General features: G+C 40.5%; 1 protein-coding gene across 1 annotated transcript in view; it reads left to right on the top strand.

Moving 5' to 3' along the window:
- Positions 1-10,079, top strand: part of GAS2 (growth arrest specific 2) — a 110,423-nt gene extending 100,344 nt beyond the window's left edge. Inside the window, exon 7 of the mRNA XM_031459869.2 lies at positions 9,706-10,079. Coding sequence (XP_031315729.1) covers positions 9,706-9,924 — 219 coding nt within the window. The 3' untranslated portion in view covers positions 9,925-10,079. The remainder of the gene's footprint in view (positions 1-9,705) is intronic.
- The last annotated feature ends 2,102 nt before the right edge of the window (positions 10,080-12,181 follow it).

Below are 12,181 nucleotides of genomic sequence, written 5' to 3'. Positions count from 1 at the left end.
ACCTTTTTTTGTTCTGGGTCTGGGAGTTTAGAGCTGGGTGATATGACCATCAATGGAGACGTTATAAAATGCAACGTGCACTCCGAAAGAAAAGCAGTGTTGCCCATGGGAAGAGTCTAGGTGAGAACTCAGACAACCGTGACCCCTGCTGAAGCCCCTTTAGGGCATATAGTTAAGTAGTAATGAGTATTGTCTTAGAGGTCAGAGAGACTCAAGTTCAAATTTGGACTTTGTCACTTTCTAGCTAAGTGATTTGGGGCAATTTACTTAACCTTTCTGAGCTACCATTTTCTCATCTGTAAATGTTGATAATAATGCAAACCGTTTAGAGTTGCTATATAGGAATTAACCGAAATAAAACTTATAAGGAGTTTATCATCATCCTCACAATAACAGTATTATTATTATAATAATAACTATAATAAGAGCAGGTTGTTTTTGAGGATCATGGGCCAGGCAACCTGGCTACATGCTTACATATATTGATATCTTTATCCACAAGACTCTAAATTGAAATCATCTTGCAGATGAGAAACTGAAGCACAGAGATTAAATAAATGTCTCATGGTTGTAGAGCTAATTAGTGGTAACCATATCTAGGCAGTCTGATAAAGACAAAACACATGGTAGCTTCTGCTATGGTTACTGTTCATCTCTCTGAAGCTTTATCTAAGAAAAAGGGTATAATAAACAAAAAGATGATTTGGAAGGTAAAAACGAGATAACAAATGTGAAAAATCTTTGTAAAGAATCAAGTGATAATTTCAGGAGCTTGTTTACTTGGGGAGGATTTAACCATTTATAATTTCAATAGCTGGAGAGGTTGAGCTGAATCCCAACCTATGACAGAAAGAAGGTGTCACATGTCATCCGTGGTTAATAGAGCTTCAGTTGCCCTATTCACGGGGGACCTCATCACTTACCTTGAATATGCAGGTATCAGCCTTTCAACATGGCAAACTGGGGATGGAACACCTGCCACCTTACTCCTCCATGTGTCAGGGTACCTTAGGCAGATAGCTGAATTCCCAGTCGCCCAATTTTGAGCATATGCCATTTCAGTATAATATTAGATGGTGATAGAGTCTGTTGTCCTATAAATTAACACACTTTCTCTGGAGAGCAGATGACTGCATTCTAAAAACAATATTTTCACTCAAGTTATGATGGCTTATAAAAACATACAGTGAATGGGGTTGACAAAGACGTTGGGAAGCATATGATGTCCCGGGAGGCCAAACTGATCGAAATGTAGGTGGGGTTGTCTCCTCTCCCTAGTCAGTGTCGGAGATGGTTCTCTCTTGAAAGGATGGCTCTGGTGGGGAGCAGTCAACTGACTGGGCAGAAATATGAGCCGCTGTGGTCAGTTAAGTGGAGAAGGGCTTAATGAGAGTGACCCCAAACACGTAAGCATTAAAAGAGAAGCAGGAGGCAGGGGAGAGGGTATAGCTGAAGTGGCAGAGCACATGCTTAGCATGCATGAGGTCCTGTGTTCAATCTCCAGTACCTCCTCCAAAAATAAGTAAACCTAATTACTTACGCTCCCCTCCAAAAAAAAAAACCTAAAAAAAAAAAGCTTTAAAAATTAAAAAAAAAAAGAGAAGCAGGAGGGGATGAAAATTTTGTTAAGTAATTTGTTACTATAGTGAGTGGTATTTTTTTTAAACGCATTCCAGGTGTTCTGAGCATGTGTGAAAGTAAATAATGAAGAGAATAACATACTTACTTTTAATTCAGGATATTTTCTTCTCTCCTTCTTTCTCCTCCTATTTTCTTTCTCTCCTGTCCATTGTCCTATGGATTCTCAATATGGTCCCCCTTTTTAAAATATGATTGCTGTTACAGCGTCATTTGCAGACCCAAAATCTATCTTTCTCTCAAAGGAACTCTCTAAGCAGTGGTTAATGTGGATTATCATCTACCTCCTGCTTTTCTTCAGACTCTTCCTTCTGCAGACAGAGCATTTCATCTTTTCCTTTTTCTTATCTTTTCGTGAGTAAGTAATGTCTCTTACAGATCACATATTGTAATAGTTGCCATGTTTACAAAGCTGAATAGGATGTCAGAAAAATGGACAAGAAATAAGGCAACAAAGTATTGTCATTACATTGCTTGAGGTCAGTGCAGGAAGATCTCAAGGTCCAAAGAAGGTAATCTAAAGCTCAGAGAGTGCAAAAATATTCCATAAAGGCAGCAGTGCCTGGATGGAACATTAGTAGGTGTTAACGCTGTTTGTTCATTCATTCAACAAGCATTTACTGGGTGTCCACTGTGTACTTTCCACCGTCCTAGGCCCCCAGTGTATAAAATTTAGCAAAGAATAATCTTGTCTAGCACTGAATAACTATTTGTTGAATGGCCAATGGAAGAGACTCACTTTAATTCACCTGGTGAATGTGGAACAATTCTCTGTATGTAGTAAAGCTTGAAACATTCAGGGGATTCTAAGGAGTTCAGAATATTTGTTAGGTAAATAATTTGGAGCGTGGGCATGGGCATAGAAAAGTAGGGCCACAATATAGCTGCATAATTGTGCAGTGCACAACCTGCACGACAGTATGTGGTCATTAAGGCATAGTGAGAAAGAAGGCAGGGAACGAATAGTAGCTGGACCATAAAGTGCTTAGTGTCCCAAGCTAGTTGTTCCCATATGGGCAGAAGGGGGTCAGAGGTAGGGGAGGGGACATCAGAATAACTGATGAATTGTTTCTTCAAATTATGTGTGCTTCTGCCCACCCTAGAGATGCAGATTTTGCCTGGTCCCTACATTCACAAACACACATGCACACAGGTGCTTGCAGGTTCATTCACACTGTTGCTCTCCCAGAATCTCTGCCACAGACTTGTGCTGATGAGAATGAGTCATATTCCTCACTGGGGCTGGACCTGAAAATGGCTGAGCAACACTACAGACAATGGAGAACCACTCACAGGATGTTTAGCAAGGCAGTCGCATGGTTAGATTTTCCTTTTACAAAGATGACTCTGGCTCTGGAGGAGAGGGTGGATTCGTGAAGTGCAAGCGTTGATGAGGATATCCTGCTGGAAAGCTTTAACATTCTCAGTGTCTAATGACATTGGTTTCAGAGCACTTGACAGACACTCATGCTTCCCTGGGTTTTCAAGGTCATGGACACAAGACTCAAATCAGAATGAACGAGATTTGTCAGTGTTTTCCTGAGAAGGTGGTGACACCTGAAGCATTTCGTAGGAATTATGATTTAGGACAGATGTGAACATTCAAGCAGCTCTGTGCTGGGGAATTAATGGAATAAAGCCATCAAATATGGCTATGAAGCATTTCATTTTAAATTCTGCTTATCTAAAAGACATTTCCTGTCAGTTATTTTTGTTGGTAGTGTTTTGTTTATTTTTTGTTTGTTTGTGTAACTCACACAGCCTGGTCACCTTAAAAACAAATACATTATCAATAATGCATATTTTCCAGCTTTCTTATTTGACCATTTTTTTCATTTAGTAAAATATGATTTTCTGTGATCTATTAAATATTGGCTGTGCTTTGTCAAAAGTTGAGTCTATGTATTTCTGCTTCTAAAGACTAATAAGTGTCTCCAAGAAGAATAAAAATACATACTTTTTCTTGAAGCTCTTAATACCTACACATCACGTGATTCCCGTTTGATCTCCAAGCTACATAATTAAAAGGGAAAAAAAAATCTTTCTGAAGTCCTTTTATCACATATCAGAAGAGCCAGATCACCAGACCCCCCCCCGTTGATACCACAGTGACCCCAACATTTGTAGGGAGCTGTTGATTAATCATTTCTACCACTTCTGAATTTTCCATTATGTTCCAAGTTGATATGAGAGAATTAAATGAACTTATTTACTTTCAACCCCCCCACTTTTTTTTTAACTTCAAATTAAGTATCTGGATGAGCTACAGAACTTGTTAGTTATGGGATAGTTTGTTACCTTACTATGTTAGGAAGATCAGATTGAAAGGTTATGTATTAGAAGGCAGGCTTTAGGCAAACACAGTGCAGCCTAACAAGATGTGCATTCATCCAGTAAATCAGAGGATTTAGCTGACAGGTTATAAACCGCTGCTGGGTGAATGTATTCAGTGATTCGCCTACCTTTAAAGATTGGATTCATTTTTAGGGTGATAATTTTTGGAAGAGTATAGCTTTTCAGCTGTAAGGCCAAGTGCTAGACTGGGCGAAATGGAGATGTGGTTTCCAGCCTGGCTCTGGGAACCCACTGCATGGCGCTCTCCCTGCCGGTTTGCACATCTGTGAAAGGAGAGAATGCCAACGTCGACCTCAGTGTTTCTTTTCATCCTCCTCATTTCAACAAGGCATATTTGTAGATCCCCACCTGGCACACAGTAGGTCCTCTAATATTATGACTCTTGTGTCAGCTAAGGAAAAAGCTTCCCTTTTGCTGGTACATAGGAAGAGGCATCCTAGGAAAGCAACACATAATTAAACATCAGAACAGGACAAAGGCATAAAGCAAAATGCCCTTGATAAGACTGAGAGTTTTTTTTCCCATTACTGGAAGAAATCATTAAAAAACAAAAACATCCCTTTGAGACACATTGATTCTTTTCTCTGGGCAAGGTATGTATGTATGTATGTATGTATGTATGTCACCCGTAGACATCAAAAGAGAAAATGTTTGCAACAACCCAGATCTGCTTGTAAAACTTCATGAAGCCCTTTGGGAGAAACAATGAGATGAGATATTTGTTGTTTTGGCTTTTTCCCCCTTCAACATTAGAGATGTTTCTAAGTTGGTAATGAATCTTCTTCCCTCTGTTGGAATCGGGGCACAGTGAGGAATAAGGCCGATTGTAGAAAACAGTAACAGTCAGAAGAGGCCTCAGGTGCAAAAACGACTGCTTTGCAACGTGCAGTGTTGGGAAACATTTGTAGCATCTCTGGCTTATTTTCCTTTACTCGAGAGAAAGCAACCAACAGATAGACAACTATACTGAATACTCAATTCGCATGCGTACTGATGATATTAGACAAGAGCAATTCTCTTTTGGAACAGAGAACACAGCCTTGTTCAGTATTGTGAAGCATCAAAACTAAAGGAGCCATAAGATGTACACTGACCCGAGAATCAAAGCTCAGTGCGACTGATGCCAACAGACACCTGTCTATAAATGTGTTTGATCCTGTTACCTGCACTGTTTGTTTCCTAAATACTTAGGGCCATTGGAGGATAATCTTCTGAAATTAAATGCAATGTTTATTGAAAGTTTTTTAAGACATAAAACTATACATCATTCGACATGAGCATTTAATCTGCTTAAGCAACTTGTAACTATTTCTGACATTGATGATTCCTTGCCTGTGCTGAATTTATCACTTGTAAGTAACGAAGCAGGTATGAAAATTCAAATCTTAGGCACTTTATAGAATAAGTCTGTATGGGATAACAGAAGAAATAAGGATTCTTGCCCCAGTTTTGCCACTGATTTGTTGTGTGATCTTGCCCAAGTTAAGAGCATCAGTTTTACTGTCTATAAAATGGGAGTAATACTGATAATCATATCTTAGGTTAGGCAGTGTAAGTAGAGCATATGAAAGTATACAAGAAAAGGGGTACTATATGATTACAGCACTGACACTGTTCTTAGCTCACACACATAAGATTCCAAAATGAAAAATGCATCACTCTCTTCAGAAAGCTTCCATATTATTAAAAGAGGCATACAGATAAATTAGCCATTGCGATTCAGTAGAATGAGTGAAGCAATGAAATCATGTGTAAACTTAACAGCATATGTCAAGGAAGAATTCACTTATTAAATGAGAGAGGGGATCTTGGAAGATTTTTCAGATGGAGGTGATGTTTGAACTGGGGAGGTTTGTGGTCCTGGGAAGCAGGAAGGGCAGAACAGAAAGGACGTTGCACATTTAGGGGCAGATGTGCAAAAGCTTGAGAGAAAGAGTATGTTATCTGGGACTGTAGAACTAAAAGAATTCATGGGTCCTGGGGCTCAGGGAAGGGATGAGGCTGGCAAGAGCGGTCATGGAGAGTACTGTATGCACATAAAGGGACTCAGCCTACAGGAGAGAGGGAGGGCCTGAAAGTATTCAGGCAGGAGACAATCAAACCTGCATTTATGGAATTCCCTTTGGTGGCAGTTTACTAAATGGATTGGACACAGCAAGGCTGGAGGTTGTGAGAGCCCTACAGTAGACCAGGGAAAAGGTGAGGCCCTGAACTAAACAGTGGCAGTGGCGGCAAAGATCCCGAGAAACATTTAGGGGGAAATGAATGTTTCTGGTATCTTGTAGGTACAGAGAATGCCCCTGTCACCAACTGCATGAGGAAAGACCTGTGGGGCCTTCTAGTGGAAGGTACAGGACTGGTTGCCTCTGCATTTAGAAGCTCCAGGAGGAGGCAACAGCTAGAGTCAGAGTTTGGGAGACAAAAGTAGATGGTAGTAAAAACCATCAGGTTGCAAATAGAGAGCGGTTAGAATGAGGAAAGCGGCAGAGAAAGGACAGAAAACTTCAGAATCCTTCAGAAGGGCAAAACTTAAAAATAGAATACATAAAACTTACTTTCTATTTCAGGAAAGAGAGTCTTGTCATAGAGAGTAAAGGAGTAGGGAGTTTCATGGTAGGGGTGTCAATACTGTCAAATACCCTACTTGAATGGTCAGTTAAGACAAGGATTAAGGACCAGCTATTGGATTTGATAGTTCTGGAAGCCATCCAATTTCCTTTCTTGTGCAGTTAAGCAGAAGCGATGCCTAAATAGGAAGTTAAAAGTGAAGACACTGAATGTAAACTTAACCACTAGGATACCTGGACGTAAGGAGAAGGTATGAGAGCCAAGTAGACTGAGATGGACGAAGAAGGGTTTCGCTGTGTACGGGAGCGAGGGAGGCTTCAGTGTGTTTCTTACCTGCAGGGGAAGGACCATCATACACTAAGTTGGAGAGAGAGAGGAGGGATGAGCTGTTTGATGGAGCTAGGTTCTGCACGAGTGGTGATGGGAATTAGGAAGAAGGGGAGAAACGGACCTTGGACAGAAGGACTTCTTTCTTGAGGGGAAAAACAGAGAAGAGGGTAAATGTAGATTGGAGTATCCAGCCAGTGGAGGTGCCGAGAGAGAGGAAGCCACACCTGACAAAGACAAAGTCACCCACAGACAGATGAGGATAAAATGAGTAGGGCGTTTGTGAATAATGAGAAATGGAATTGACCAAAACACAGAGTAAAAGGAACAATTAATTGCAGTTAGTCTCATGTCACTGATCTCTGAGGTGGAAGGAGGCCTTCCAGCAGAGCTCAGCAGCTCAGCCCTGGTTTAGAAAGATTATACACTGAATCCACAGTTGGGGTTTTGTACAGTACGCGCTGTGAGGGGAAGGAAGAGTTGAGAGTAATTGACTTACAGCAGGTTGATTTTAGGTTAAACAGTAGGGATTTTGTTTATGGAGGAGGTGCGCATTCTTTTTTTTTTTTTTCCCCCTTGAGACTGGGCACTTATTAGGAAAAGGCATGGAGTTCAAGTCTCTACACCCAGGGCTGTAAATGCTTATGACCCTGGTATCTTAATCTCACGCTTGAAATTGTTGCCCAGTTTGACCGCTGGCTCTCTTAGCAAATTACAGGTTGCTGATTATCCGTAGGAAGGACATGGAAGATGACGTGGGTGGAAATTTCATTCCTGTGTTAGTCTCATTCAGTGTGACCCTGTTTCATGTTGGGTCCTCTTTACCTGGTCCTATGGATTCATTAAAGAATCTGCAAGCAGCGTTTGCACCTAAATGATCACATACTCCAGGCTGAAAAGCATTTCTGTCACTGTTCCCAGAGTTAGCTGTTGAACAACTCCTCTGACTGGCAGTTCTTTCTGGTTGGAGTTGCCACACAGTCATGTGACCTTGAGCGTTCTGCCAGAGGCATTCATAACAAGGATGTTTAGAGGCAACTCTTAGATGTAATCTGCAAGGCTAAGAGAGGCCAGAACTTCAGAATAGGCAAAACAGCTCTCTTGCAACAATGAGAAACAGTCAGAGTACTGTTTTGACACTGGCCTTTGTAGTTTTTGTTCCAGTAACTCCAAGTTTTGAAAACAGGAAACAGAGGCACACCCAGGAACTTGTGGCAATGAGAACAGGCCAGTAAAATTATAAAAGCCTTGATGGACTTATGTAAGAAGGAACTGTTGTGGGAAAGGCACTAGACTGGGAGTCAGGAAATCACATCGAAGATCTGGACCGCAGTCTCTTCATCCTAGAAAACAGGAACAGGGTACCACTGGCAGGACCCAGGGAGGCAAAACAGTTTCAGGCTAAATCCTGACTCCTCTTAGCTTTGTATTTCAGGGCTTCTCACTGAGATTTTATTTAGTGAGTAGAGGCTAAAATAACTTTGAAGACTTCTAGTTAGAAGGTGTTCCCCCAGATCCTTTTTACTCTAAAGTTCTACTACTCTACATGAGAATAACAGTAGAGTTACATTTAATTCTCATGGGTCTAACAGTTTTAATTACTGTTATTCAGCACACTTTTACTACTTTCCACAATATCTGATTTCGAAAACTGCTTTATGTCAACCACATGATTGAGGATTTCTTAGCTTGAGCCTGTGGATGGGTTTCTGGGAGTCTGTGAAACTTCTAAACACACATAACAGAATTTTGTGGATACGGGCAAACAACAAGACCGTTCCAAAGTTTCATCAGAAGCTCAACATCTAAATGAGAGCGGTAAGAGCAAAGTTATCCCCAACACGATGGGAGTCACGGAAATCCAGATCGGAAGCTGGCACAGAGCCAGAGGAATTAGTAGAGTTTCATAGGTTCTACCTACAATGAAAACTACTTCCCCAGCCCCCCTCCCAAACAGACAGTCCCTTCCCGAGATTACGCTGCCTTTGTGTGTACACAATGTTTCGGGCAGGGCAGAGGTCAGCAGGGTCTTTGATGAAGATGAAACATTCCCCCTTAATCTTACATTTTCTGATATTTGAAAGAAACCAAGATCAAGTCTTTGGCTCCCTGTGCCAGTCCTCACCTTGGACATGTTTTTACTAGATAGAGAGAACCATAGTCTTCACTTTTTTGATCTGTAGCTTTGTTAACCTGGAGCCCTAGATGGTTCGTGGACCTGAGGGTAAGTTGTCTTTTTTGTTTTTTAAAGTATTCTAAAGTAATTAGGAAGAATGAGAGTAAAGAAAAAAATGAATGTTTGGCCATTCCATAATATCTTTCCTCAAAAGCCTCAGACAGTGACTGGGGAAGATGTCGGTTTTTCTGAGTGCATTTTTAATTCTATTTTGCATTGAATGTTTGTGTGATTATTACCATTGTATTCAATAGAAGGCATTTCCACAGTCCTTTAAGTCCTAGTGCCTCAGGGACTAAGCGGGGGGGGGGGGGGGGGGGGGAGTGAAGCATGGACTGAGTCAGTAAGCAAGAAATGGGCAGTGGTGAGGCTGGTCAGCGAGGAGCCTCCAGGCTCACTGAACCAGGCAGGGGAGTTTATACACACTGATTCCCATCCCAGGGCAAAGCCGGAGCCACTGGCATGGAGAAAACAAAGCTTCTCTCATATGCTCTGTGCTAGCTCAGACACTGCAACAAATGTAAGGAGAATGGGGCTCGAAAAATAAAACAGAAAACACTAAGGATGCCAGGGCTGCAGGTCGACCAGGGAGCCTGTGAGGGTTCTCAGAATTTAACCCTTCTGCTCTCTTTTCTTTCTAGATGCTGCACAACAAGCATGTCATGGTCCGTGTGGGAGGAGGATGGGAAACTTTTGCAGGGTATCTGCTGAAGCATGACCCCTGCCGGATGCTGCAGATCTCCCGCGTGGACGGCAAAACGTCCCCCATCCAGAGCAAATCGCCGACACTTAAGGACATGAATCCAGATAATTACCTGGTGGTCTCTGCCAACTACAAGGCTAAGAAGGAAATTAAATGAAACTAGTTGGTCACTACAAGAGGACTCTCATAATGGCCTGTATCCACAGCTCCAGGGTAGCCAGTCTAGTTCACATGCTCTGAGAATTTCTTTGGGGTAAAAAAACATAACAGACAGAAAAAATGTCCTCATACTGAAACATGTTCAAAAAGTAGCACTATTTATTTTAAATGCTTCTGTAGAAAATGACCTGTGAAAAGAAATTCTAAACTCAAATTTAAACTAGACAAAGTGTAGGCAAATTATTATTGCTCAATATGTGAACACAGTATTAGAAATACAATTCTAGCTAGAGAAAAATTATTAGAAGGAAATAGTTAGGATTTACAGTTAAGTCAACAGAAAGTGCCTGCCTAATGTCCACAGAATAAAAGCAACCGAGACATTTTTTTAAATTGCAGGATTTTTATGCTAATTTTTAAAAAGTGACAATTAGTGTGATGGTGTGCTACTAAAAATATCCAACACTATGGATAAGTACAGAGTCGTCACGACAGCAGTACTTTACTGGAAAGGCCACTTCAGAAAAGTTTACATCACTCAGAAGATTGCCTTAAACATCTAGCCCTGTCTATAGCCAAATATCTGGGGTACTTCTGGAAGTTTTCACTGAACCCCTTAGTTGTTTCACACAATCCTAGGCACATGGCTGTGTTGAGACTGAGTGTAATTCACACACCTAAGTTGATATACGTTTATATTTTGACAGAGTAAACTGTACAGTCAGATGTTCACTGACTTCACGTTATTTCAAAGCATTTTCTTGTACGACTCTATCGTTAGTTAACCCAACTTTGCTATGCTGTCTAGTAAAGTAATTTCACTGTAGCTAATGATGTTACAGACTTCTGTATACCCTTGTATACCTAGGACAGGGCTGTTTTGTACCCATAAACAGCAAACTCTTGTCCTTACTGATTCAAGAATTAAAAAGATAAATGTTAAAAACTGTATGTCTCTGTATTAATGCTTCATTCTGAAATAAAGATAATCTTCAAGTGGCAACTCCCCCTGAGGGTTATAGGAAGAATCAAATTACAGTTACCTTGCATGTCTTCACTTTGGGCGGCTGAGTGGTGGTGGTGGTGGTTCTTCACAGCAGAGTGTAGACCTTGTCATAAATAGTCCCTCCAGTGCGACCGTGAATATAAAAAGTACAGCCAGAGTTAATTTGTCATTTCCTCATTTTTCAACAACAACAAAATCTACTTTTTCTTGCCCCAGAAAGTCAGGGAAGAAGTATCTCAGTTTGTCATAAGGATGATTTTAGTCAAAGCAGACAAACTTTAAAAAAAAAAAAAAAAAAAACAGGCTTTGTATAGTTTGGTGGTGCTGGAAGTGGTGGTATTCATTATGGAAAAAAAACAGTGTAGGAAATAAAATCACCTTGAAATAGTGAGTATTGTAATATCTTCTAAAATATGAGTGATTTGATTTTTATGTTCCTAAATTAATATTAACGATGAATTTCTCTGTACGGTAGTCAGCGATATTTCCATCAAAACTTTCTCCTGTGCTTAAATTTTTCTCATAAATATTTCTATCTTTAATAATTAATTCCATTAATTTAGTTACTATTTTGTCAGTTTCCTATTCCTGATGTAACAAATTACCAGAAACTCAGTAGCTTAAATAACACAAATTTATTATGTTACAGTTTTGTAAGTCAGAAGTTTAAGATGGTCTCACAGAGTAAAATCAGTATGTCAGCAGGGGCTGTGTTCCTTTCTGAGGAGTCTAGAAGAGAATCCATTTTTTTGCCTTTTCCACCTTCCAGAGGCTGCCTGATATCCTTGGCACTTGCCTCCATGCCCCTACTTCCTTTGTCTTCAAAGTTATAAATAGAGCATTTCAACATGCTGCTTCTTTCTTTACATCTCTTTGATAACAGGTTGGAAAGGTTCTCGGCTTTTTAAAGATCCATGTGGTTAGATTGGGTCCACCTGGATAATCCAATATACTCTCCCTACTTTAATGTCATTAACTGAGTCAATACCTTTTGTCGTGTAATGTAACATATTCTCAGATTCCAGGGATTAGGATGTCACCCTCTTTGGGGGAAGGTGGCATTATTCTTACTGCTTATACCACTTCTATGATGGTCTTTTTAAGTGGCGCTAAGAATTTGGTCATAATTGACATTGGGGTCTGCCTGCGAGGTGAATGGCACTGAAGAAGAATATGGAAAAACGAGACTATATTCAGAAGGAAATAACCAGGTGTAGACAGCTCTTACTCATTGACTCCCTAGTGGAAA

This window comes from Camelus dromedarius, chromosome 12 (assembly GCF_036321535.1).
Source record: "Camelus dromedarius isolate mCamDro1 chromosome 12, mCamDro1.pat, whole genome shotgun sequence".
NCBI lineage: Eukaryota > Metazoa > Chordata > Mammalia > Artiodactyla > Camelidae > Camelus > Camelus dromedarius.
The sequence above is the reverse complement of the archived record's forward strand: the minus strand, read 5'-3'. Positions and strand labels throughout refer to the sequence as shown.